Below are 27466 nucleotides of genomic sequence, written 5' to 3'. Positions count from 1 at the left end.
TGTCTGAAAATAGCTTTGTACAATTATGAAAACCAAGTGAAATCCTCCAGAGCAGCAGGGGGCAACAGTGGCCAGGAAGAACTCCCCTGTGGTGGGAAGAAACCTGGAGCAGATCCATGCTGTGTCTCAATTCAGGTGCGCATTTTGAAAGGAAGTTGCGTCATAGCACTGCGCGAAGGCTTGTCCCAATTCCCAAGGGTGCTTAGGACGCTCAAAATGCGTACTCGGGAATGCGCCCTCGTTTTAGCCGAGTATGCACCGCTACTATCCTTCGCGTACTTGTGTATCCCATGATGCTTTGCGTGCTGCTGCGACGCATCGTGGGATCCTGGGAAGTCAGCTGAAACTAGCGGCATGTACTGGCAAAGACACAACATATACATTTAAATATTGAAGTTTCACATAAAGTATCCAGTTTTTAACGTATGATTTTACTTATTTGATCATCAAACAGCATCGTTAGATGGCGAACCAATGGTTAGCTTGATGCTATAAAAACGTCACCTCCGGGGTTGGCCAGCCGGAGGGAACGGCGGTGACGAAACCAGGAAATACGCCGAAGGCTAGACCGTCCCGGGTGGTTACCGGGGAGGCGGGGGTTGATCCGTCCTTCTAGGCTGGGAACTCTAAGAACACTTCCTTCAGACTGAGGACGCTCGTTTTGAAGGGTGCAGACCCTTAATTGAGACACAGCCCCAGACTACAGAGAGCCAGTGGTCAACTGACCTTTGACCTGTGGTGTTAATCCGAATGGGAATAGGTGGCGTTGTGTTTGCGTTGAGTCAGTTTGATCGCAGCCTCTTGAAATGGCCACTGGAACTGTTAAAGCCAGGTCAAAATGTCCAAAAACATATTGGCATGTGGTGTGGTCCACTGTGGTCTGCTCTGGTCCTCTGTGGTCCACTGTGGTGCGGTGCAATGATTAATCTGTTGATAAGAGGATCTCTCCAGACAGGCAGGCAGCTTGGTTTCAAATTAGGCTCTAATCAACTTATCAGACTCCCCAGCATGCTTTGCTGCAGTCCCATGGTGCGAAACAGTTGGCAGCCTCCTGCAGTGTCCCAGCTGAGATGCCCCCCCCCCCCCCCACACACCTCCTCCACTATCGATGGATCCTTGAAAGAATTTGTCTGGTTCAGTTGGTCTCTAAAATCATTTCCCCTCTCTGCAATCTTTCAAAATGTAAAACCAGTGTCTGGACGCAGTGGCTCATGTGATTGGATGAGATGAAGAGGGTGGAGCTAATGTCTCTTTCTCATCATTCTTCAGCACTGTTGAGAATGAAGATGAGAACAGAGATCCCTCTCAGCCCCGAGTTGTGAGCTCATTGCTTGTTTGAAAGTGGCTGACACATGAGGCCTTGAGGAAGAGTGAACCAAAAGAGGTTGATGGTTTTAGTGTTGGAGGACGTGGAGTTGGTGTGACTGAGGAGGATGCAGAGAAGAAGGTTTGAGGCAGGAGCACCAAGGGAACGACTCCAGGAAGATGATTCCGTGCCGACAAAGGACAGCGTTGTCGTCTCTTCGCGGAACTCCTCTTCCTCATCGTTTCCTAAACCTCAGCCGTTTGGAAGTTGCCGACTGCTGAATGTCGCCTCAGCAAAAACTTTTCTGCTCTATGAATGCAAGTTCTGATTATGGATGAGATTCTGCAAGCGTTTACTTGGAATCCAGTTGGTCCCTGATCTTTTTTCATGTTAAGTTTTATTCACCCCGGTTGGTTAGCCTGGTGTTGGTTAGCCGGGTCTTGGTTATCCTGGGGTTGGTTAGCCGGGTCTTGGTTATCCTGGTCTTGGTTAGCCTGGTGTTCCTCTGTTGGCTTTGCAGTGTTTATCGCTAATTCCCCTGTTTTACAAACTCGGATGCAGGCCAATAAGTTGTGCCTGGTCCTTCTGTTCCTTTGCGTAATAACATAACATATTATCGTAAAGAGACCGACTACACAGTGGAGTCAAATGAAAGCTGACTTCAATAAATCTTTGTTTTTCAAGGCGTTCGTTCATGCCAATAAACATAATTGCAGTTGTTACTTCCCTGTTTTTGAAATGATTTGCTCACAACAAGGTGTGGGTTTTTTGCCTGATGTGCGTCGTTTAAATGTATGATTGTTTTTTTTCCTGTGACGGTGGCTGCAGGTAGACTGACTCGATGTCCCACAAACCTCTTTGAGAACAAGCAGCTTCCCCCTGGTCCGCCTGTCTCGTCTCGCCACTGCCCAGTTGGTTGGATGAGTCCCAAACAGCGTCAGAACCTGCAGCAGTGATTGGGCGCTGAGCCAGATCCGGCAGCCAACAGTGATCCAGGTGAGGTGCCACTCGGCCAGGGAGGGGGTGTAAGGTCATTGTCGTCCGCGTGAGCTGAGAGTCGGCAATCAGCAAAATGAACGCAAACAAAAACATGCCACTAGTTTCTAATGGTCCAGTGTGGAATATTTGGCCTGATTTATGATGGTTGGTAAAAGCTTGATATTCTGTCAATGACAATCCAGCTGCCTGTCAGCAGAGCGTTTGCTATTTAGGCTGAACACTAGGGGGCGTCCTCAAGTAAACCAACCAAGAAGAAGAAGGTGGAGCAGGTATCCAGGTTTGGGTGCTCAGGACCACACCGTAGTTCTCTGGCAAGCGCCGGAGAGGGAGGGAGGGAGAGTGACAGACGCTGCAGTCTAAAATGTGACCACTGGATGTCGCTGTTTCTCCTTCACACTCTCAAAATGTTCCACACTGGACTGTGAATTGAGTTGAGTTTGTAGAAATCTAAAGTCTGGTCTTGAGTCAGCTTGGTCTTGCACTGTGAACTGCCACTGCATCTCATTGTTTGTCTTGTTGGTGCTGCAGGCTAGCCATCATGGCGGACGTGGACCCCGACACCCTGCTGGAGTGGCTGCAGATGGGCCAGGGCGACGAGCGCGACATGCAGCTCATCGCCCTGGAGCAGCTCTGCATGCTGCTGCTCATGTCTGACAACGTGGACCGCTGCTTTGAGACGTGAGTCGCCACCTTCTGGTCCAGCTTAGCAATGATCTATTGTTCACCAACAATAGAAGGCAGCTCCAAACCATCACCGTCCAATAAACACCTGAGTGCTTGTTGTGCAAGCACCACATTGTAATCGGCCATAAAAAATGAAATGAGCTTTTGTTGACGTCCAAACAGGGATTCACTGCATTTAATTTGCTCATTCTACACCTCAACTGCGACCAATGTTACTTTCTATTCACTCAATAAATGAACAAACACATTTATTCTAAGCAATTAGAATAAATGTATGAGTTAATCGTTGACAGGGAAAGCATCGGTATATCAGGGTTTTGAATAAAACTAATTTTAAAACTCTAATTGTGTCATAATTATAAATAAGCTGTAAGTGATTTTACCAAGTCTGAACTCATAATGATGATGAGGTTATCAATTTAAATGTAGTAAATTTAATTTTGTTTTGTCCTTTTTTGACTGCTATATGATCAATAGGCATTATTTGATGTGAATATCTTGCTTTTCGTCTATGGCTTTGCTATTGTGAGTCTACTTTGTTTTCTGTGTGGTAAAGGAAAGGCTGAAATGAGCCTTGTGAGCTTCCGTCTATTCCTTTGTTTTCCATTCGGCTCTCGTATATTATCAAATGGTGACGATACCTGTTGTAATACGCCGAAAAGAAAAAAATAAAATAATTTATTTGTTCATTCATTCATTGTCATATTTTTTTATCTTGTGCGTCCTTAATGAAGTTTGTGTGTGTTTGCGTCTCAGTTGTCCCCCTCGCACGTTCCTGCCGGCGCTCTGCAAGATCTTCCTGGACGAGAGCGCGCCAGACAACGTGCTGGAGGTGACGGCCAGGGCCATCACCTACTACCTGGACGTGTCGGCAGAGTGCACCCGCAGGATCGTGGGGGTGGACGGAGCCATCAAGGCGCTGTGCAACCGTCTGGTGGTGGTGGAGCTCAACAACAGGACCAGCAGGGACCTCGCTGAGCAGTGCGTCAAGGTGAGAAGCTCAGGCACGGAGCTCTCTACATGCAGTCACTGATGAGAACGAGCTGACCTGACTTGAAGGGCTCGTTCAGAGTTCTTCGCCTAATTATCAAGTGAGCCAGTGTGCTGGTTCTCTCTCAGACTCGGGTCGCTGTACGATGCGGGCCAGTTTATAGAACTGCAACAGCCGGGATCGGCCTGCTGGACGTCTCCATCATGTGCCTGCATATTAATACTCAGAGAACAGGCCTGCTCTTTATTCTGCTTCCCAATACTGATGTCTTGTGTTGATAAAGTCTCAGATATTTGTTGGTTCCTCTGTTTCTCTCTGGTCAGGTGATGCTTGAACTCCTTTGAGATCCTCAGCACTCTATGCTGTGTTATTAATGCTCTATGCTGTGTTATTAATGCTCTATGCTCTATTTGAATTGAATGATTTGTTGTTGTTGTTGTTGGGAGGAGATCCTGCGTCCATGCTAGTAGCTCACCCTTGATACCATTTGTGCAGTGTAAAGTTGTGTGTGGGATCCCAGTGCTGATGGTTTCTTAGTGATGCAGCCTTGGATGAACTGAATGGCCGACGTGTTAAAGGTCCAGTGTGTGAAACTTGGCTGGATTTATGATTTTTATATTGGTCAAAGCTGAACATACTGCCCATAAATACATTGATACAAAGTGTATACTTGCAGTAAAGTAAAGTCAAAGTTTTGGTACTCATAGAGCCGTTCTTGGTTGTATATCAGAATGTCTACAGACCAGTCAGGGTCCCAGTGCTCCCAGTTAGTTGCCATCTTGCACCAGCATATTTTAAGGAAGCCACTTGACAGTGGACTTAATAAAAAAAACAGTCCGTGCAACAGTCAACACATTAGTCAGGCGGGCTTCCTTTGATATTTTACACAGTGGAGCTTTAACTGTTAAATGTTCAGATTGTTGTCTGGGTTTTGTTTTGTTTTTTTGAGTGGTGGCAGTGAAACTGAAGATGTTTTCAATGAGCAGGTGCTGGAGTTGATCTGCACCCGAGAGTCCGGCGCCGTGTTCGAGGCGGGAGGCCTGAACTGCGTGCTGACGTTCATCCGAGACAGCGGCCACCTGGTGCACAAGGACACGCTGCACTCGGCCATGGCCGTGGTGTCGCGCCTCTGCAGCAAGATGGAGCCGCAGGACTCGTCCCTGGAGACCTGCGTGGAGTCCCTGTCCAGCCTCCTCAAGCACGAAGACCACCAGGTGAGCTCCCAGGAGCCCCACGCTGCTTGTCTACATCACTATTATCTATGTCTCACTATAGCTGTACCTCTATATATCTATATCTATCTATGTCTGTGTATATCTACATCTCTATATCTATTTCTCGCTGTATCTCTACATATCTATTTCTCGCTGTATCTCTACATATCTATATCTCTCTGTCTATTTATCTATGTCTCTATATCTATGTCTCACTATAGCTGTATCTCTATATATCTATATCTCTCTGTCTATATTTATCTATGTCTCTATATCTGTCTCACTATAGCTGTGTATTTATATCTTGCAAATTCTGTCTATATTTCTAGGTTTCGTTATTTCTTTATACATCTATCTCTCTATCTCAGTATATATCTTTGTCTCTAGATCTGTATCTCGCTATATCTCTATAGCTACATCTCGCTGTATATCTGTATCTCATATTTATATATCTATCTCGCTCTCCCTCTCCTCTTTATCTCTATGCAAAGTTCCTGCGTCCGCATGATCTCGCATTATCTCTCTAGGTCTATGTTTGGCTTTCGCTATATCTGTGTCTGTATTTCTCTCTATTTCTATATCTCCTTTAATCTCTCTTTGTCCCCCTCCAGGTGTCTGACGGCGCCCTGCGCTGCTTCGCCTCGCTGGCCGACCGCTTCACGCGGCGCGGCGTGGACCCGGCGCCGCTGGCCAAGCACGGCCTGACGGAGGAGCTGCTGTCTCGCATGGCGGCGGCGGGCGGGGGCGCGGCGTCTGGGCCGTCCTCGGCCTGCAAGGTCGGCCGCGCCTCCACGGGCGCCGCCCCTCCCACCCCTGACTCCAAGCTCAGCAACCAGGTGTCCACCATCGTCAGCCTGCTGTCCACGCTGTGCCGAGGCTCCCCGCTTGTCACGCACGTAGGTGGACCCCCCCCCCCCCCGCCCACTGGGCCTAAGGCCTGCAACCATTGGTCGATTATGTCCATGGGTTGATGGATGATGATGGATGGATGGATGGATGATGGATTGTTGGACGATGATGGATGGGAGGATGGATGGATGACAGATGGGATGATGATGGATGGATCGATGGATGGATGATAGATGGGAGGATGATGGATGGATGATGGATGGATGGATGATAGATGGGAGGACGGATGATGGATTGTTGGATGATGATGGATGGATGGATGATAGATAGATGGATGGATGCTGATGGATAGGAGGATGATGGATGGATGGATTGTTGGATGATGATGGATGATTGATGATGGATGATGATTGATGGATGCTGATGGGAGGATGGATGGATGGATGGATGATTGATGGATGGATGATGGATGATGGATGGATGATTGATGGATGGATGGGAGGATGGATGGATGGATGGATGGATGAGGATGGATGGATGGATGGATGGATGGATGATGGATGATGGATGATGGATGGATGGATTCCAGGATAAATGTGTGCAAATGTGCAACAGCATAACGCAAATCGTTAGCGCCAGCCCTAATGAGGATGGATGCGGCTTGACCTCTGACCTACGTCCCATCCGCAGGACCTGCTGCGCTCGGCGCTCCCGGACTCCATGGAGTCGGCCCTGGGCGGCGACGAGCGCTGCGTGCTGGACACCATGCGGCTGGTGGACCTGCTGCTGGTGCTGCTGTTCGAGGGCCGCAAGGCGCTGCCCAAGTCCACCGCCGGCTCCACGGGCCGCATCCCCGGCCTGCGCCGCCTGGACAGCTCGGGGGAGAGGTCGCACCGACAGCTCATCGACTGTATCCGCAGCAAAGACACGGACGCTTTAATCGATGCCATCGACACAGGAGGTCAGCAAGGAGGAGAGCTGGAGTGCTCTTCACATCACCACACACACACACACACACACACACACACACACACACACACACACACACACACACACACACACACACACAAAGCTGTCACCAGTATAGAAATGATCAGTCAAGTCAAATATTACACACTGGGCCTTAATGTGAGGCTGAGGCTGGAAAACTCTCGATCTATCTATCTATCTCTCTCACTCTCTCTGGGGAACTGAAGTGTCAACATGTTTCCCATGGAGCTGCTGAGCCTCGGTGCTGAAGCAGTGTGACAGTGCAGTGTCTCATCATTCAAAAGCAATGTTTTGCTCTCTTGTGTAGCTTTTGAGGTGAACTTCATGGACGACGTTGGACAGACGCTGCTCAACTGGGCTTCAGCTTTTGGCACACAGGAAATGGTAAACTTTCATCCCACTGTCTTCTCTCTTTTCTTGCCGTCCAATCAGGAAACTCATCACTGCTCCCGCTCACAGATTTATTCCACGTCTCGCTGTGACAAAGTCAACTTTTCACTCTGTGCCGTTTTGTGCTTCCAGGTGGAGTTTCTCTGTGAAAGGGGGGCAGACGTCAACAGAGGTCAGAGGTCATCCTCGCTGCACTACGCCGCCTGTTTTGGACGTCCACAAGTTGCCAAGGTGACACATCCACGCACTAATCTGACTAGCTAGCCCAGGCGTGGGCAAACTATGGCCCGGGGGCCGTATGTGGCCCTTTTCCAAGTTGTGGAGTAGTCAGAAGTTGTGCTTTGACGCAGTGGTGTGTTTTCTCTTCTGAAGACTCTGCTGCGGCACGGAGCCAATCCCGACCTGCGAGACGAGGATGGGAAAACTCCTCTGGACAAGGCCAGGGAGAGGGGCCACAGCGAGGTGGTGGCCATCCTGCAGTCGCCTGGTGAGTTCAAGGGTTGCAGTGTTGACGGAGCAGCTGACGAGGCACTGCGGCCGCGTCGATGCGTTCCCAAATCTAAAGTCACTGCAGAAGTTGGGAGCAAACCTTTGGAAACGTGTGACATTTAAAACTGGTTTCAAAAGCAACAATTCCACAGCGTGATTTGAACATGAGGTGCTTCCCCACGGTGTCTCCAGAAGAGAGGATCAATCTTGGAAACGTGAACCACTGTTTGGTTTTGCGCTACCGTTTCTAGAAAGTACATCATGTTCTATAATGCAGTGGTGTCAGTGAGAGCAGCAGCAGACTAGGAAACCCTCAGCCTGGTGCTACCATCTAGTGGAGGCCAAGACTGACCTGGGCCTGCTGTCTGTTCTGGAATGGAGCAGCCATTCTTCACTGCAGTTGTGTTCCAGATGTTTCTGCTTGACTGTGGTCACTCACAATGGACGTTGAATTTGATGACGGAGCAAATTCAATCAATCAACGTTTCACACACAAGTTCACTTCTTAGGTCCTAGCACAACCAAGTCGAGCTGACTAACTGACCGGGTCGTCCTTTCCCTGCCTGCATCATAACACCGGCGTTGATCTTGTTGTGTGTTGTGTGTGGCAGGAGACTGGATGTGTCCGGTGAACAAGGGCGACGACAAGAAGAAGAAAGACGTGAACAAGGAGGAGGACGAGAGCAGCGAACCCAAAGGAGATCCTGAGATGGCTCCCGTCTACCTGAGGAGGCTCCTGCCTGTTTTTGCACAAACCTTTCAGCAAACCATGCTGCCTTCTATTAGGTGACCACCTGGGGGGGGGGAGCAGAACACACCAGCCAACGCGGCGTGGGCTCAAACTGATCTTCCTCCAGATTGAACACTGAACCCTCTTATATGGAGCCAGACAGCTGAATGTGGAACAAAGCAAAGCTTCATACTGGACCATCAGTAACTTCACATTGCACTCATGCAAAATTACATTTCACATTAAAAAACTCATCAAAAGAATTCAAATGTCAATAAAAATCATATGGCTCTTTTTCTTTTTAATAATATCCTTCAGTCAACGTCCTGACGCAGCAGAGCATTCTGGGATTTGTAGTATTGGCAGTGCATGTGCTGTTTAATAGTGCTGCACCAGCAGCATGGGTACTGATTGTGTATTTGGCCTTGTGGGCCAAATGAAATGACACTGTGGGCCAAATTTGGCCCGCGGGCCAGAGTTTGGCGCCTATGAGCTAACAGGAGTTGTGTTGCAGAATGTGTGGTTGAATGTTGTTGCTTGTTGTTTTGTAGGAAAGCCAGTCTGGCTCTGATTAGGAAGATGGTTCACTACAGCAGCGAAGTCCTGCTGAAGGAGGTGTGTGATGGTGAGACAGGCCACAACCTCCCCACTGTCCTGGTGGAGATCACTGCCACCGTGCTGGACCAGGAGGTACACACACACACACACACACACACACACACACACACACACACACACACACACACTTCTCTGGCTTCTAGTGGAGCAACGTGTTTTCATTGTTTCTGCCCTGAAACGCCGGCCATCCCCGTTGACAGGATGACGACGACGGCCACCTGCTGGCTCTGCAGATCATCAGAGACCTGGTGGATAAAGGAGGAGACGTCTTCCTGGACCAGCTGGCCCGACTGGGAGTCATCAACAAGGTGTCCACTCTGGCAGGACCAGCGTCTGATGATGAGAACGAGGACGAAGCCAAACCTGAGAAGGTAGAGGGGTGTGTGTGTGTGTGTGTGTGGGGGGGGGGGTTATTTATTATTCTGGGAAAACTCAGGTAGATCATTTCTGATGATGTCAAAGGCAAAAGTTAATGGTGTAACAGTTGTCAGGAGTGCAGGGGAATCAGTCAGGATGTGCTGTACAAGGACGGAGACATGTTAGTGTTGAAAGTGATTGAGAGAATTGCAGTGTGTTCACTCAGTGTCAACACACTGACCCTCGGCTCTCAACAACTTCAACCTCTGTGATGACGGCCGCACTCCTGATGTTCACTCTCTGAAATCTCATTCAATTAGACCTTGGAGGTAACGAGTGTCCACGCCATCCCATAATGTTACAACCTGACTGATTTTCCTGCACTCGTCGTGTTCTCAGTCTTCCACTAGAGGCTTCCACGAAGCTGCTTAAACCTTTGCACACTGGCTTGTATCCTCAACCAGTGCTCCAACTTGAAGATGGAGAGTCTATGCAACACTTGTGCAGGGAGCCCAGTCTGGAGTCGCAGCTAAACACCAGTTGTTTGCTCAGGTTCACCTAAAGACTCCTATCATTTGTCAATATTTGGAGGAGGAGGAGGTGCAGGAGGACGCCCGGGAGGTCCAACAGGGCAAGCCGTACCACTGGAAGGACTGGTCCATCATCAGAGGGAGGGACTGCCTCTACATCTGGTCCGACGCCGCCGCACTGGAGCTGTCCAACGGCTCCAACGGCTGGTTCCGGTTCATCCTGGACGGGAAGCTGGCCACTATGTACTCCAGCGGGAGTCCAGAGGGGGGGTCGGACAGCTCCGGTACAGCACAGCAAACCTCCATCCGGACCAGCGCATCACGCCGCTGGCACTGCTCACCTGACCCTCTGTTTGTGTGTGTGTGTGTGTGTGTGTGGGTTCAGAGTCTCGCAGCGAGTTCCTGGAGAAGCTGCAGCGAGCGCGCAGTCAGGTGAAGCCGGTGACGGCCAGTCAGCCCATCCTGTCCAGCGTGGCCCCCACCAAGCTGACGGTGGGCAACTGGTCCCTCACCTGCCTGAAGGAGGGCGAGATCGCCATCCACAACTCTGACGGACAGCAGGCCACCATCCTGAAGGAAGACCTGCCGGGCTTCGTCTTTGAGTCCAACAGAGGAACCAAGCACTCGTTCACGGCGGAGACGTCCCTGGGTGAGTCCTCACTGGCCAATGACAAACTAGCACCCTGTCCATTGAAATCCATTGATGGGGTGGAGGAATATGTTGAAGCCATGTCTTCTGTTTTTAGCATTATGTCTGTTTCCTGTTACTTTTGTAACTTGTGTGTCGTCGTAGTAGAAGAAGAAGCAGAAACCTTTATTAGTTGGGAAGCAGCAGGAATTGGAGAAAAAATAAATAATACAAATAAAATAATTAAAAGTCTAAGATAACCACTGTATAAAACAATACTGGCTATGTATAAGTACTTGTTCTTGTTGAGTCCAGTCAGTCCAGCAGTGTTTGTTCTGGAGCCTTAAAAATGATTAATAATAAAACAAGGTCGTCATAAATTTAATCAAAGTGACGTCAAGCACGATGCATGTTTTTGAAATTAGGTTGACGTTCAGACTGCCTGCTAATGCTAAAGCTGCTACTGGCACTCAGAGTGGATTTCTCCTGAGCGTCCTTCTAAACACCTACCTGTCAGATGTACGCAGTGAGTTACTTAATGCCAGTGCGCACACGCATTCACGCTGACCTTTACTTTTTCTTCTGCAGGTTCAGAGTTTGTGACTGGCTGGACTGGGAAGAGAGGCAGGAAGCTGAAGTCCAAGCTGGAGAAGACCAAGCAGAAGGTGAAGAGCATGGCCAGGGAGCTGTACGACGACCACTTCAAGGCCGTGGAGAGCATGCCCAGAGGGGTGGTGGTCACCCTGAGGAACATCTCCACCCAGCTGGAGTCGGCCTGGGAGCTGCACACCAACCGCCAGGTGCGTGCACGTGCCCCACGTGGTGGCCGACCTCTTTGACCCTGAAGGCCACTTGATGGCTACGGAGTTGTGGGAGGGGCCACCAGTCTGCTGCGCTCTCATGGCAGTTTACCCTGAGTTCTATATCATTACTGTTATTGATGATGCTGACCCACACTGATCATAGTGTTTAATGAACCACAATGACTCAACAAGGTTGGAGAAAAGTCCATTTTAGATGCAGCGCCACAACAGGCGACTCACGGTACTGCCGCTGCTACAGTTAATTTCATTTTGTGTGTGTGTGTGTGTGTGTGAGCAGTGTATTGAAGGGGAGAACACCTGGAGGGATCTGATGAAGACGGCTCTGGAAAACCTGATCGTTGTCTTAAAGGATGAAAACACAATTTCTCCCTACGAGATGTGCAGCAGTGGCCTCGTCCAGGCTCTCTTCACTGTCCTCAACAATGTGAGTGTCCGTAGGCCGACGACAAAACAATACACACACACTTGTCTTGACTGTGTGTGTTTGTGTGTGTGTGTGTCCATGTGCAGAGTGTGGACCTGGACCTGAAACATGATTGTAAGCCTTTAATGGAGAGGATCAATGTGTTCAAGGCGGCCTTCAGTGAGAATGAAGATGACGAAAGGTGAGTGTGACCAGTCTGACAGCTCCACTATCAGCTACGTCTGCACAACCTGATGATTTGTTGGGTCTTCCTTGTCTTTGTATATATTTGTTCACAGCGGTTGAGAATCTTGAGCTTGGAGTCGTCTCCTTGCATTAGAAGTCAATGCAGCCTGAACTCCCGAGTCACATCGGCTGATTGTTGTTTGTTTTCCAGTTATTTTGAGTAGAATAAAAGTTTTAGTTTTTGATTTGCAACATTGTCCACATGATGCTTGGCTTCTGCCACACCTCCACTTCAGACTGCCTTAGAATAGTTGAATGAGGAGAAGACAGCGAGCAGTACAGAAGTCTTCAGTGTTGAAGTCGTCTGAGGAGGAAAGACTGTTTCAACTTGGAGCAGCAGTTTGCATGAAAGACACGTATGCATGCTGTCACTCCAACCTCCCTGCTCTGTGTGTTTGTAGCCGACCAGCTGTTGCCTTAATCCGTAAACTGATTGCGGTGCTGGAGTCGATAGAACGTCTCCCTCTGCACCTGTACGACACTCCAGGCTCCTCCTACAACCTGCAGGTGAGTCGCAGCTTCACCTCCTCGACGCCTGGTGGCGTAGTCACTCTTCTAATGTGCGCCACTGTGTCTTTGTGCTCGCGCCTGTCAGATCCTGACCAGGAGGTTGAGGTTTCGTCTGGAGCGAGCGCCGGGTGAGACGGCTCTGATCGACCGGACCGGACGCATGTTGAAGATGGAGCCGCTGGCCACGGTGGAGTCGCTGGAGCAGTACCTGCTGAAGATGGTGAGAGCCGAAACCTTCTGACTGCTGGAGACACAGCAGGCTCACGGCTTCAGGTTTTGGCTGAAGGGCCGCATATGGCCCCCGGGCCGTAGTTTGCCCATGCCTGCTCCGGACACACAGAGCCAGAGCAGGCACCAGCCAGTGATCACGTGACATACGCTGTCGAGATCTAAGAGTCGCTGCTGATTGGCTTTCACATCATAGACAGAAAGTAAAATCTCTTTATATTTTTCTATTTATTTTTAATGAATGCTGTTCTCTTCTTCTGTGCACTGTGTTGTTGCTGTAATTATGCACATTTCCCAGACGTGGGATTGATGAGACCATTGAAGACCAGCTTAGACAACAGCGCTTGAATAAAAATCCCATTTTAAGATACATTTATATTGAAATGGGATTTTTCTTTAAATTCAAGTGCTGTTATTTTATTGAGTCTGTGTTGCTCGTAGGAAAATATACAAAATAAAGACAGCGGTCTGCAAAGTTCAACTAAATCAAATGAAATTGTAAACGCGTCGACGGCCGTTTGTCCGTTTCGAAGAATCGAGCCGGCAGTGAGACGATTGACAGTCAGCGACGCGCATGCGTACGACTGGAGAGTGGGACTAAAACTCCATACCAGAGTCCAACTGTGCAGTGTTGATGGTTGAAGTCCTCTGAGGGGGAAATTACTGCTCGCTTCATCTTGGAGCAACAATCTGCAAGACGGTGAGAAAACCTGCAGGTATTTTTCCCCTCTCACCTCCAACTGCTCCCCCAGGTGGCCAAGCAGTGGTACGACTTTGAGCGCTCGTCCTTTGTCTTTGTGAGGAAGCTGAGGGAAGGACAGACCTTTGCCTTTCGACACCAGCACGACTTTGATGAGAATGGAATCATCTACTGGGTCGGCACCAACGCAAAGTAAGTTGGACCGACCAAGGGAAATATTTCAAGACCGTTGCGATGTTTGATGTTTTTTTTTCACCAAACGGTAAAAAGCTTTGTGCTGTTGTTGCAATGTTTCCCGTTGCTCCGTCCAATTGGAGCACAGTGTCGGTGTTTTCACTCTGCTCGGTTTGAATTGCTGTCCATTAACAGGAATGTACCTCTTCACTTTAGACGTCTCATGTTGTCTCTTCCTAGGACGGCGTATGAGTGGGTGAACCCCGCAGCGTACGGGCTGGTGGTGGTGACGTCATCAGAGGGGCGGAACCTCCCGTACGGGCGGCTGGAGGACATCCTGAGCCGGGACAGCTCGGCCCTCAACTGCCACACCAACGACGACAAGAACGCCTGGTTCGCCGTGGACCTGGGCCTGTGGGTGGTGCCCTCAGCCTACACGCTGAGACACGCCAGGTAGGACCACAGCACCTCAAGTTGGATTTGGTCATATTCAGTTGATGTTTGCTGAACCTGATTGTTGACTCAAATTGCAATTCTGCCACATGCAAAAGAACCGCAGAGGACCCAAACCCGTTATCAAGGAGTTTGAGGAATTCAAGAAAATGTGGGGATATTATAATGCTAACAGAGCTGTTGGAAGAAACATCAAACTGACAGTGTACTGTGTTCTGGCCCGGCAGGGGCTACGGCCGCTCGGCGCTGAGGAACTGGGTCTTCCAGGTCTCCAAGGACGGTCAGAACTGGACTACGCTCTACACCCACGTGGATGACAGCAGCCTCAACGAGCCAGGGTACCGCACACACCAACACACTCACCAATCACTGGCACGTGATGGACAAAAGCCAGATAACAAGGGCACCGCAGGCAGTAGATGTTTTGAAGAAAGGCTTAAAAATCCAACTTGTAGAAAATCACGCTGTTATTGTTTGACTTGAGGGTAACTGAAGTGTTGTTGTCTCATGGAGTTGAGTCTCAGTCAGCAGCCACAGCTTTGCTCTGATCATCCAGTCACAAAGAGCCACCGGCCCACTTCCTGTCACATCTCGTCCATAAAGGAATAACATTATTGAATGGAACTGTGTGTCCTGCACAATACATGCAAAACATTTTTATATCATTATTTATGTGTAAAGGGGGAGTGGCCATGAAGTCGCGACCCAATCGAAACAGCTTTGTGACCCAAGAGTGTGTCGTGAGCCACCAGTTGAGGAGCCGCCCTGAGCGCAGCCGTTTTCTTACTGATGTTATTTCTTCCTGTGTGGTGTCAGCTCGACGGCCACGTGGCCCCTGGACCCCTCCAAGGAGGAGAAGCAGGGCTGGAGACACATCCGCATCAAGCAGATGGGCAAGAACGCCAGCGGCCAGACCCACTACCTGTCCCTGTCGGGCCTGGAGCTGTACGGCACCGTCACCGCCGTCTGCGAGGACCAGCTGGGTAAGAAGACCACCAGCGCCACCCTGTGGAATCACCTCCTCCACCTCCCAGCCGTGCCTCCTTCACCTCCCAGCCACGCCTCCTTCACCAGGCCACCGCTTCTAAAAACCTGATGTGAAGCGTTGGCCAACATTTCTGAAAGTCGACACCTGACGGCTGATCTGGATGGTGGTAGTAATGTGGTGATGAATCACAGCACCATCATCCACAAATCTGAGCCAGTAATAGATTGTGAGGCGTGAACCTGGTTCACCGTGACGCCTCGTTCACCAACAAAGCCCCTGTGAGAGGCGACTCGCTAACGGGAGCTAACGGAGCCGCTCGCTCCTGATTGGGAGAGAAAGGCTTAATGTTTGTTTCCATGTTTGGTGCATAAGTAAAGAATATTTAATATTTTTGATATCATGGTATCAGCATGAGTCATTGATAGCGCATCAAAATAATATAAGCAACCAAAAAAATGTGAGGAGCTGCTTGGGAGCCAAACGAGCTGGAATTCCCGCTCAGCTGTCGGGTGAAAGTGAAACTGGTGTTTCTGCGTCCGCAGGCAAAGCGGTGAAGGAGGCGGAGGCCAACCTGCGGCGCCAGCGCCGGCTGTTCCGCTCGCAGGTGATGAAGTACATCGTCCCCGGGGCTCGGGTGGTCCGCGGCATCGACTGGAAGTGGCGAGACCAGGACGGCAACCCGGCCGGAGAGGGAACCGTCACCGGAGAGGCCCACAACGGTGAGACACCTGACCTGCAGCAACAGCTGCCAAACACTGGCAAGGTTAACACCACAGTCCCAACGCCAACACTCAGTGGGGTCAAAGGTCAAACTGGGATAAAGTCTCAGGCCAATATTGATATTGATGGAACTAATCTTCCTCCAGATAGAACAACCTGGAACACTGGACTTCATATTGCACACACGATGAATCACACTGCAAATTAAAAGAAATTAAAGGTGAAAAGTTGTTCACCTCTTTAAATAACTTCCTGTATGTTCACACACAACCTTGATACACGGTGATGTCACTGCTTCGTGGAAACGAACCTAACATTCAAAATATCAAAAACTAACAAATGAAACTTTTTAAACAATGGGAGCCACAGTCGGCTTGAAGAGGCTTCACTCTTCTGTCTAGAGGAAGATCACTTCAGTCAATATCAATGTTGGCCCCAGAGTTGGTCCCAGTTTCAAATGTTGACCCACTGAGTGTTTGAGTTGGACCTCTTTGGTCCAGTTGGTCCCAGTGCCCCTTCCAGCAGGAGCCACAAACAGTGGTTTCAGACGAGGCCTTTGAGAGTGACTGGCAGGTGCAGCCGCAGTGACTGAGGGAGCTCCACCTCCCTCCACTGTAGCAGTGTAGCAGTGACACTGCTACAGTGGAGGGAGGTGCAGCCGCATTGACTGCAGGAGCTCCACCTCCCTCCACGGTTGCAGTGTCACTGCTACAATCAGTCACTCACCTTCTCTTGTTGCCATGCACTAGGTTTCATTGCACTTATTAATGCGTGGTTGCGTTGAACAGTTGAAGCTTGATGATCCTGGACCTGGTCCAGTCTGGTCCAGTCTGATCCAGATCCTCCAGGCCTCCTACTGGACAATGATCCAGTCTGAATTGGATGCCGCTGATGTCTGTGCCCAGTCAACTTCCTCTCTATCTCGCCACCACATCTTTTCCCCGTGTTACTGTTATGTTGTTGTTTGTCAGTGCAGTGTCGGTAGTTTGATGGGTAGAGGGAGGCTGGTATAAAGCAGTGGGGACCTTGGAGTCCTTCAAAGAACTCTAGCAGTCCTGGCGCAGTGATCCAGGTGTGAGATGCTCTCCACCTGGTTGCACTAAGACTAAGCCCCTCCCACTTCATCCTTCTTTCTTCCTCCTGATCCTGGCCTTGGCCGCTGCCTCCCTCTCCACTCTGTCTCTCGGTGTTTGTGTTTCCTTCACATCGGACAACTCACAGATTCTCATCGTAATTTGCAAAATCAGAAAGCAGTAATTTTGATGTTTTGGTTGGATTCTTTTCGAGGGTGTCACTGCTGTGCAAGAAAAGTTTTCTACTTTTGCTTCGATGGTCATTTTCTGTGACTCTTCATATTTTTCCTTCTCATTGCTCCACCTGGACCAAAAAGCAAGCACAGCTTCCATCTCATACTGGTCCTTATGATTTGCTATTTTCAGAAGAAAAGCCCAAACATGCTGACATTTATTACCAATGGCCCGTTTACATCTTGTAGTCCATGTTTATGACTGAAAGCTGACAAGTTTCAAAGAACAAAAAACAACACCATGAAAGTTGGTGGCGGCCGCCGTGATTATGTTTTTGATACACTGACATTTCCTCTACAGAAACCTTATGAAGGACGCTCAAGTTAAAAATCTGATGATTCATATTGAGACACTGCTACCCTAAGCCTTTACATTGATAACCTCGTCATCATCATCCTCAGTGCAGACTTTGTCAAATCACTCGCAGGTTATTTGTATTAATGACACTGACAGGTTTAAAATCCTGAGAAGTTTTATTCAACACCCTGATGTACTGAAAAACTCACACAGTTATTCTAATTACTGAGACACACTTATTTATTTATTTATTTATTCATTGAGTCAATAGAAAATAATATTGGGTGCAGTCAAGGTTTAATATGAGCAAGTTAAATGTAGTTCAACACTGTTTGGACGTCAACAACAGCTCATTTTACAAGGCGGGGCAAACTACGGCCCAGGGGCCATATGCGGGCCTGTTCAACTTTGTAATCTGGCCCGCCAAACTTGGAGAAGTGATATTAATAGTCAGTCAGTCATCAAACAGCTGCATTTCCTCTGTGGAATCTTCCTCAGTCATTTCAATAAAGAGCTCAACACCCTGGTGGGTCTGGGTGGTTCTAAGAGCTAAACACCCTGGTGGGCCTTCAAAGACACTGATTTGGTTGCAACCTTGGTTTGCTTTATTTTACATTGACACTAAAGCAACACGTTTTCTACACATCCCATAATAAACCACCAGTCAAAAGGTTTTCCCACCACCTGGTCGAGATAGAATTTTTAATGACCCTATTAATTCTTTTAAAAAACAGTTTAAACAAAATATCCAGTTTTAGAATGCCTTTATTTCTCCACATTGAGGAAAACTACATAATGACAGCAACAGGTGGTGCAGTAGAGAAGCAGGAAGTCTAAATGAATTTAAAGAAACAAAATCAACTCGAGTGAGGAAGGAAAAAGAAGCTTCTTAATTCCAATCTGACGAGAGTCCAGAGTGGAGTGCTGCTGCTGCTGCTGCTGCTGCCGCCGCTGCTGCTGCTGCCGCCGCTGCTGCTGCCGCCGCTGCTGCCGCCGCTGCTCCTCCTTTGCCGTCTGTCTGTCTGCCTTTTACTCGTCTCTCTCTCTCTCTGTCTGTCTCTCTGCCGGGTCTCTGACATCCATCCGTCCGTCTCCCTCCTATCTCTCTCTCTCTCTCCCTCTCTGTCTGTCCATCCAGGCTGGATTGATGTAACCTGGGACGCTGGCGGCTCAAACTCTTACCGTATGGGTGCAGAGGGGAAGTTTGACCTGCGGTTGGCGCCAGGGTACGACCCTGAGTCGGCTGCCACAGCGCCGTCACCCAAACCTGTCTCATCCACTGTTTCAGGCCCCGCCTCCTCCTCCTCCTCCTCCTCCTCCTTGACGCCGGCGGCTGGCGGCGCCTCCACCACCACCACCACTACCACCACCTCCTCCTCCACCTGCCTGGCCTCCTCCTCCTCCTCCTCCTCCCAGCAGCAGCCGCAGTCGTGGTGTAGCCTGGTGAAAAATAACTGTCCCGACAAGGGCGGGGCCACGTCGCTGGGGGGCGGGGCCACCTCCTCGCTGGGGGGCGGAGCCAGCTCCTCCAGCAGGAAGGGCAGCAGCAGCTCCGTCTGCAGCCTGGCCTCCTCCTCGGACCTGAGCCTCAGCTCCTCCTCGGTGGGCCTGCGGCTGGAGAGGAGGAGCGAGGGGCTGCTGCTGCTGGACCAGGGGGTCGCCGGGGTCACGGCCGGGGTCGCCGCCGAGCAGCCGGAGCCCATCGTGGTGCTGTCGGAGAGCGGCTCGGCCTCCAGCTCCGGGACGCTCACGGCCGACACGCCGGCGCCCCCCGACGACCGGGAGGAGGAGGAGGAGGCGGCGGCGCGGAGCAAGGACCCCGCCGCGACCTCCGACCCCGCCGCCATCTCCATGGGCCTGGTGAGCGTGAGCTCGCCGGACGTCAGCTCTGTGTCGGAGTCGTCGGGCAAGGACGCGCCCCCCCAGCGCCCCCTGTGCTCGGCCGCCGGCGCCCGCCTGTCGGTCAGCTCGCTGCTGGCCGCCGGCGCCCCCATGAGCTCCAGCGCCAGCGTGCCCAACCTGTCGTCGCGGGAGGCCAGCCTCATGGAGTCGTTTGTGCGTCGCGCGCCCAACATGTCGCGCACCAACGCCACCAACAACATGAACCTGAGCCGCAGCAGCAGCGACAACAACACCAACACGCTGGGCAGGAACGTCCTCAGCACAGCAAGTACGAACTCGCGCTTGCTCCCAACACCTGCAGCTTCCGTCCAGGCTCAGCCGTCTGTGGGCACAAGAGCCACAATCACAACTGATACTAAGTCACAGCAAATCAAACCTGCTTTATCAAGCACAGGACCATGCAACACCAAGTTCTGCACACAGATATAAGGAACGCCTCACATAATGAAAACCCAGCCTGCTGCAAAAACACATTAACTAACACCTCCATCTATCCACCATCCATCCATAGCCATCCATCCACCCAGCCATCCATCCACCCATCATCCATACATCCATCATCCAGCCACCCATCCATCCATCATCCACCCACCCACCCATCCACCCATGCATAGCCATACATCCACCCATCCATAGCCATACATCCACCCATCCATAGCCACCCATCATCCATCCATCCACCCATGCATAGCTACCCATCCACCCATGCATAGCCACCCATCCACCCATCCATCCACCCATGCATAGCCATCCATCCACCCATCCATAGCCACCCATCCACCCATCCATAGCCACCCATCCATCCATCCATCCATCCATCCACCCACCACCCATCATCCATCCATCCATCCATCCATCCACCCACCCATCCACCCACGCTCTGCTGTCAGGCAGCTGGATTGGCCACTGCAGGCTTCCCTAGAAATATGCTGGTGCAGGATGGCAGCTAACTGGGAGCACTGGGAGCCTTACTGGTCCATGGAGATTGTAACTCATGGTCAGGCTTCCCTGCCTCAAACTAACTCTTATTTCATGTTGTGCTTGGTTTGCAGCTTCTCTGATGGGTGCCCAGAGCTTCCCCAACCTCACCACCACTGGCACCACCTCCACTGTTACCATGTCCACCTCCATCGTCACCAGCAGCAATAACGTAGCCACAGCCACCACTGGGCTGTCAGTGGGCCAGCTGCTCAGCAACACGCTGACCACCAGCCTGACGTCCACCTCCAGCGAGAGTGACACCGGTCAGGAGGCAGAGTTCTCCCTCTATGGTGAACACACACACACACACACACACACACACACACACACACACACACACACACACACACACACATTGAGAGGCAACATCTCCAATGGGATAGACGGATAGATAGATGGACTTTATTGATCCCAAATTGGGAAACTGCACTCTTGCAGCACCAAAAAAACAGGTACAAAAAAATAAACCACGGTAGTTGCAGTCGTTGCATAACATTCCAATCAATCTTTGTACACAACAACCAACCAAAGCAGATGTGCAACAGACAGTCAGATGAAGAGGACGAATGAACTCAATTGAAAGACACAGAGAATAAATTTCAAGTGTGTCATTGAAACTCTAGTGGGTGATTTATAATGGCACATTGCTCCACACTGGGACACAACTGACTGACTACACAATGTTTTAATCAGCTTACTTGCACAAGTGCGGCTGCGTGGTTGAAATGGTGGAGAGTAGCAGTAGTGGACCACTGTCCTGGAGATGTCTTCAAGTCATTGGATTCCCTCTCAGTGGTGTAGAGTTGAGAGGGAGAAGTGAAGTTTAAAATGTGACATTGAGGGGAGCAGGATTGTGTTGAGATATCACTCATTGGCTTTGTGACTTTTTTTATTTAGGCCTGTAGACAACATTGGCCGACTTTAATCTTCAGCCGTCAGGATATTAACTATGTTTGCAATATTTATATTGAATCGTATTTCCCGTTTTCCTTCACGACGCCCAGACTTTCTGGACAGCTGTCGCGCCAACACGCTGCTGGCAGAGCTGGACGATGAAGAAGACCTCCCAGAGCCGGACGACGACGACGACGAGAACGAAGATGACAATCAGGAGGACCAGGAGTACGAGGAGGTCCTGGTAATGCAGCTCTGCTATTTTTGCATTGTTTTTCCATGGAGGGCGTCGGCAGGTGTGGACGAGCGCGTCACCTGTCTCCATCCTGCAGGAGGAGGAGGAGTACGAGACCAAAGGAGGTCGCAGGAGGACTTGGGACGATGACTTTGTCCTGAAGAGACAGTTCTCTGCCCTGGTGCCTGCGTTTGACCCTCGGCCAGGAAGAACCAATGTCCAGCAGACTACCGACCTGGAAATACCTCCACCAGGTAACTCACACACCCGCACACCCAGTCACTTCCTCTGCACTCAAGCCGCTAGTTTTTACATGCATTTTAAATTAATATTTAAAAAAAAAAAATTTAAAATGTAATATTGTAGGTAGAACAAAACATATTTCTGCTGCAATTCAGTAATGAGAATAAAATGCACAAATGATTGGAGAGAAATTAAGCTTAATGTTGAGTCTGTGCTGAATGATAAGAAGTCAACCAAACATGACATCAATGGCACTGAAAATAATATTTCATTATGAATGTATTATTACTACATTATCTATCTGTATATCTGAGCGGCTCCAGCAACTCAACCCTGAGTTGAGGAAGAAGAGGCTGTTGAAGATGGATGGATGTCGTATAATATATAGAAGCAATAGTGCTGTAGTTATGAAAATAATAATAGTATTTTCATAAACACACACACACATATATATTTATATGTATATATCATTTATTTATTTATTTAGAATGGGTATTAAATGGGGGTGTGGTTGTGTTGTAATGCATTAATGAATGGAATGAAGGCCTTTGTGTCCGTGTGTCAGGAACGCCTCGCTCGGAGGTCCAGGAGGAAGTGGAGTGTGCTCCTTCTCCGCACCTGTCCCTCACCCTGAAGGTGAGACGACCACAACCTTGGAGAAAACATTTCCATTTATTCACTTTCAAACATTGACTTGCAAAGTTTGGACGGTGTCGCTGCGATTGTTCTTCAGCGGTGACGGTTGAAACTTTTTCCCCGGATGTGGCCATGATAAAAATGTGTCGTGGTTGTAGGTGGCCGGGCTGGGAACGAGCCGGGAGGTGGAGCTTCCTCTGTCCAACTACAAGTCCACCATCTTCTACTACGTCCAACGGCTGCTGCAGCTCTCCTGCAACGGTGCCGTGAAGACAGATAAACTGCGGCGCATCTGGGAGCCCACGTACACGTAAGAGCTCTCTAGCAGCTCCCCGTGGCAGAGATTCTCCACTGTCTGCTTCACTGGCCTCACTCAGTGTTCTCTCCCTGCACTGCAGGATCATGTACAGAGAGCTGAAGGACTCTGACAAAGAGAAGGAGAGTGGAAAGATGGTAGGTCACCATTTCCAGGACTGATTTGTTGGAAAGTGATGCTGTTATTAGTCGGTGCTGAATACTTTTGCTGAGGGCTCGGTAATATAAAGAGATGTTGACATCGTACAATGGCAACACAGCCGAAAGCACCAAGAGCAGTGGAAGAAGCTTCTGGAGGAGATGCACAGTTTGTATTTTCTGATGTTACTGTATTGTGCAAAGAATGAGTCTTCAGTCTCCTAGTGCAGGTTACTGTGGTGCAGCCACCAACATTCACCCTGGTGATGCTGCTGCTGTGCTCCAGCTCACAACTCAATGTTTGATATACGTCACCTGTAACGTGTCCACAGTCCTAGGACTGCACTGCCCTGTTATTGTGGACAATAAGCAGCCAAATCATTTCCATTTAGTTTCTCTGATGCAGCCAAACCCTTTGATACACCACTCATCCTCCACCAAGGATTCTGACAGTCATTGGCATTGAGTCAAAAGTCAAGGCTGTGTGAAAACCTTTTGCCACAGTTTGTCTTGTGTTTCTGTCACTCAGCTTTGCACACTGAGTTTCTACACAGCATCTTAATCAAAGACAAAACCTTGACCTTATTGTCCTTTCTCTAATTGTTAAAGATCAGCGTTCAAACACTGCAACATTTTCATTTCAAATCATCTGTAAATTCAGCTCCAGTTCTGAATGATCAGGATTGAAACCACTTTCCAAACTTCCTGTCACACCCTCACCTGCCTTCTGCTCCTCCTCCTCCTTTTTCTCCTCCTCCTCCTCCAGGACGTGTGTGAGCACAGTGTGAGCATGGGCGGCCGCTCTGGTGGTCTCAGCCCGAGCTCGCTCTCGGCCAATCAGAGCAGTGAGATCCTGGGCGTGGCCAGAGAGGTGGCGCAGGCCAAGGCGGGCTGCTGTCAGAACGCCTGCGGCGTGGAGGACGTCCTGCAGCTTCTGCGCATCCTCTACATCATCGGAGGGGACTGGTCGGCCAACCCTCGCACCCTGCAGGAAGGCAAGCGCTCTCCAGTGCAGCCCAGCAGCTTCTCACCTGCTTTGATGCTTCCAACGTGTCTTTTCAAAGCGTTTGTGTTTGACTTCCAGACTTTGACGATCTGCAGTTCAACGCGTCTCCGGAGGAATTCACCAGTAAGAAGATTACCACCAAGATCCTGCAGCAGATTGAGGTGAGTTTGCCCACTTCTCACCAATGTTTGATTCTTGGGTAGATTTCTGGTAGTTGTCTGGTTTGAACTGGGTACCAAACTACCATACAATTGTAGCACCGACCAACAACTCCTTTTTCATGCTCCCTTTAGTTGCCACTTAAGTAAATGTCATCGTCTGCCAGCCAGTAATCATTTGCCATGCGTGTGTGAAGATGGTTGGTGGTTGATCATTGGCTTTCACATCATAGAGGCCTGAACTACAGACACTGACTGACTGACTGGCATTGTGCCACAGAGTCTAATGGCTCCACTTCAGTAGAAAGTAACTGTAAATAATTGCGTTTGAAGAAGAAACGGTGACATCAAGTGGTGACATTTTAGATTGCAGCGTCTTTCACTCGCCCTCCCTCTCCTGAGCTTGCCAGTGAACTACAGTGGCCCTGTGCACCCAAACCTGGACACCTGCTCCACCTTCTTCTTCTTGGTTGGTTTATTTGAGGACGCCCCCTAGTGTTCAGCCTATGTGCCTTTTGTTGTACTGCAATTATATGCTTTAATTTGTGTATTTATGGGCAGTATGTTAAACTTTGACCAACATAAAAATGATAAATTGAGCCTAATCTTACACACATGTACCTTTAGTACCTGAGTGGTGCCCAGCGCTGTGTTGGTACACTGGTGGTGATTGCACTGTGTTCCTCCTCAGGAGCCTCTGGCCTTGGCCAGCGGAGCTCTGCCAGACTGGTGTGAACAGCTCACCTCCAAGTGTCCCTTCCTCATCCCCTTTGAGACCAGACAGCTCTACTTCACCTGCACGGCGTTCGGAGCCTCCAGGTCAGTGTCGGGAGTGGGGAGAGGGGCGGGGGGGTTCCGAGCTCTGGCCCGGGACGTCCCGATATCGCAACACAACGCCGCTTTTTGCCCGGCGTCGCGTTGACGCTCAGAACGAAAGCTTAATGGCGCCGGTGCCTCTGGCTGTCCGCAGGGCCATCGTGTGGCTCCAGAACCGACGGGAGGCCACCATGGAGCGCTCGCGTCCCTCCACCACGGTGCGGCGGGACGACCCGGGGGAGTTCAGAGTTGGCCGCCTCAAACACGAGCGGGTCAAGGTTCCTCGCGGGGAGGCCATGATGGAGTGGGCGGAGTCGGTCATGCAGCTGCACGCTGACAGGAAGTCGGTGCTGGAGGCAAGTGGACCGAGCATCAGCAGGTTCCAACCTGTCACAGTAGATGGAAGTCTGCTAGTAAAATGACCTACATTAGTGTTTCTCAACTGGTGGGTCGCGACCCCAATGTGGGTCCTGAGACTCCACCAGTGGAGAAGCACTGGTCTACACTGATGTTGACTTGATGCCTGGTTTCTGGTTCAGGTGGAGTTCCAGGGTGAGGAGGGAACCGGCCTGGGTCCCACCCTGGAGTTCTACGCCTTGGTGGCTGCAGAGTTCCAGAGGACCTCGCTGGGCATCTGGCTGTGTGACGACGACTTCCCGGACGACGAGTCGCGTCAGGTACCTGATCAAAGCACCGGCTCACTGCATGAAGCACTGGCTCACTGCACTCTGCAGACGACTCACAGCTTCATTTTACAACCCGCAACCCGAGTTCAGTACATTTGAAGTCCAGACCGAAATGTCTTGATCGTCCCGAATATTTTAAATTGAAAAATCAATCAACTTTGGGTGCCAGATTCCAATCAAAAGCCAATAATCATTAGCAAAGGCGTGTCAGGATCCAAAGTGGCTGGTGATTGGCTTTCACATTATAGACATAAACTAAAGACACTGGCAGAACTTTTGATGACGTTGGAGTCATGAAGGTGGCTCAGAATAAAACGAAGTCCAACATTTGTGCAAAGGAAAACAACAAAGCTGAAGTCCTGATTGAACTCAGCAGTGAAATGGAAGCAGAGCTTTGTGCGGTGATGTTTGGTTGGCGCTCAGATCGGTTTTAAAAACATCTGCTTCTCTGAAACCGCCATTAAAATTGGCGTTGTATCAAAAAAGTAGGAGGTTCAGTTGGGTCAACTGCAGTGGTTCTGGTGATCTTGAAGAGGTTTCTCCTCTCAACCCAAAGGCTTCTTCACTGCTGAAAGCAGGTTTGTGTTGTCAAACCACCAGGAGGTGCTGGTGGCACTCAGGGTGATGAGCAAGGTGGTGATTTTCCATCAGGTGTTGATTATCAATGAGGTGTTGATTCTACTGAAACATCACACGTGAAGAAGCGTCTTCATGATCACCAGAACCTTCTACTTGAAGATGACCTGGAGATCCTTCACAGACATTAAAAGGTTTTGAACGGTAGCCGGCTCCACGAGTCCTCATCCCTGCTCCTGTGTGTGCTGGTCCAGGTGGACCTGGGCGGTGGTCTGAAGCCTCCGGGCTTCTACGTGCAGCGCTCGTGCGGCCTGTTTGCAGCGCCGTTCCCCCAGGACAGCGAGGAGCTGGAGCGAATCACCAAGCTCTTCCACTTCCTGGGCGTCTTCCTGGCCAAGTGCATCCAGGACAACCGGCTGGTGGACCTGCCCATCTCGCAGCCCTTCTTCAAGCTGCTCTGCATGGGCGACATCAAGTCCAACATGAGCAAGCTGCTGTACCAGTCGCGCAGCTCCCCGCAGGGCCTGGACTCGCACCTGCAGCCGCTGCTGCTGCTGTCCGAGGTGCACTCGGAGGCCTCCACCGAGGAGAGCCAGGAGACCTACTCGGTGGGCAGCTTCGACGAGGACTCCAAGTCCGAGTTCATCATGGACCCCCCCAAGCCCAAACCCCCGGCCTGGTACCACGGCATCCTCACCTGGGACGACTTCCAGCTGGTCAACCCTCACAGGTGTGTGTGTGTGTGTGTGTGTGTGTGTGTGTGTGTGTGTGTGTGTGTGTGTGTGTGTGTGTGTGTGTGTGTGTGTGTGTGTGTGTGTGTGTGTGTGTGTGTGTGTGTGTGTGTGTGAATAATGCTTTAACTCAGGATCCTTTTAATGGCACAAATGTTTGGACCGCACGGTTCAGACCCGGGGGCGACGTCGTGATGAGGAGAACAGATGTCGGTGGTGAAACTGCACCAGTTGAGAAGCAGTGGTCTGCATGACATCTCCACCTCCCTCACCTCCCTCTGCTCCTCCTCCTGCAGGGCCAGATTCCTGAAGGAGCTGAAGGAGCTGGCGGGGAAGAGGAGGCAGATTCTGGCCAGCAAGAGTTTGTCTGAAGATGAGAAGAACACCAGACTGCAGGAGCTGATGCTGAGGAACCCGCTGGGCTCTGGACCTCCACTGAGCATCGAGGACCTCGGGTACTGCACCTCCACCCTGCAATCTGACCTGTAGTGGCTCAAATCATGCATTACAGCTTCAAGTTTGCG

General features: G+C 50.3%; 1 protein-coding gene across 2 annotated transcripts in view; it reads left to right on the top strand.

Annotated features, from left to right (window-relative positions):
* hectd1 (HECT domain containing 1) overlaps positions 1-27466 on the top strand; it is a 33139-nt gene that overhangs the window by 2914 nt on the left and 2759 nt on the right. The window contains exons 2-39 of one of the 2 annotated variants that reach the window (XM_076027800.1): positions 2135-2302; positions 2834-2983; positions 3746-3980; positions 4967-5194; positions 5806-6090; positions 6734-7004; positions 7341-7417; positions 7556-7654; positions 7796-7910; positions 8524-8698; positions 9194-9332; positions 9461-9631; positions 10209-10431; positions 10533-10796; positions 11364-11575; positions 11877-12023; positions 12110-12204; positions 12650-12755; positions 12844-12978; positions 13739-13878; positions 14101-14313; positions 14541-14651; positions 15130-15296; positions 15844-16020; positions 18764-19795; positions 20580-20798; positions 21513-21646; positions 21735-21891; positions 22446-22516; positions 22675-22826; positions 22915-22969; positions 23736-23964; positions 24054-24136; positions 24825-24952; positions 25104-25305; positions 25489-25626; positions 26466-26941; positions 27239-27397. In XM_076027800.1, the coding sequence (XP_075883915.1) occupies positions 2844-2983; positions 3746-3980; positions 4967-5194; positions 5806-6090; positions 6734-7004; positions 7341-7417; positions 7556-7654; positions 7796-7910; positions 8524-8698; positions 9194-9332; positions 9461-9631; positions 10209-10431; positions 10533-10796; positions 11364-11575; positions 11877-12023; positions 12110-12204; positions 12650-12755; positions 12844-12978; positions 13739-13878; positions 14101-14313; positions 14541-14651; positions 15130-15296; positions 15844-16020; positions 18764-19795; positions 20580-20798; positions 21513-21646; positions 21735-21891; positions 22446-22516; positions 22675-22826; positions 22915-22969; positions 23736-23964; positions 24054-24136; positions 24825-24952; positions 25104-25305; positions 25489-25626; positions 26466-26941; positions 27239-27397 (7160 nt within the window). In that variant the 5' untranslated portion in view covers positions 2135-2302; positions 2834-2843. Of the gene's footprint in view, positions 1-2134; positions 2303-2833; positions 2984-3745; positions 3981-4966; positions 5195-5805; positions 6091-6733; positions 7005-7340; positions 7418-7555; positions 7655-7795; positions 7911-8523; positions 8699-9193; positions 9333-9460; positions 9632-10169; positions 10432-10532; positions 10797-11363; positions 11576-11876; positions 12024-12109; positions 12205-12649; positions 12756-12843; positions 12979-13738; positions 13879-14100; positions 14314-14540; positions 14652-15129; positions 15297-15843; positions 16021-18763; positions 19796-20579; positions 20799-21512; positions 21647-21734; positions 21892-22445; positions 22517-22674; positions 22827-22914; positions 22970-23735; positions 23965-24053; positions 24137-24824; positions 24953-25103; positions 25306-25488; positions 25627-26465; positions 26942-27238; positions 27398-27466 lie in introns of both variants that reach the window. The other variant, XM_076027799.1, reaches the window with a different exon arrangement.

Source organism: Nelusetta ayraudi, unplaced genomic scaffold (assembly GCF_046127955.1).
Source record: "Nelusetta ayraudi isolate G7.1 ecotype Tasmania unplaced genomic scaffold, CSIRO-AGI_Nayr_v1 ptg000021l, whole genome shotgun sequence".
Taxonomy (NCBI): domain Eukaryota; kingdom Metazoa; phylum Chordata; class Actinopteri; order Tetraodontiformes; family Monacanthidae; genus Nelusetta; species Nelusetta ayraudi.
This window is presented reverse-complemented; position numbering and strand designations above follow the sequence as displayed.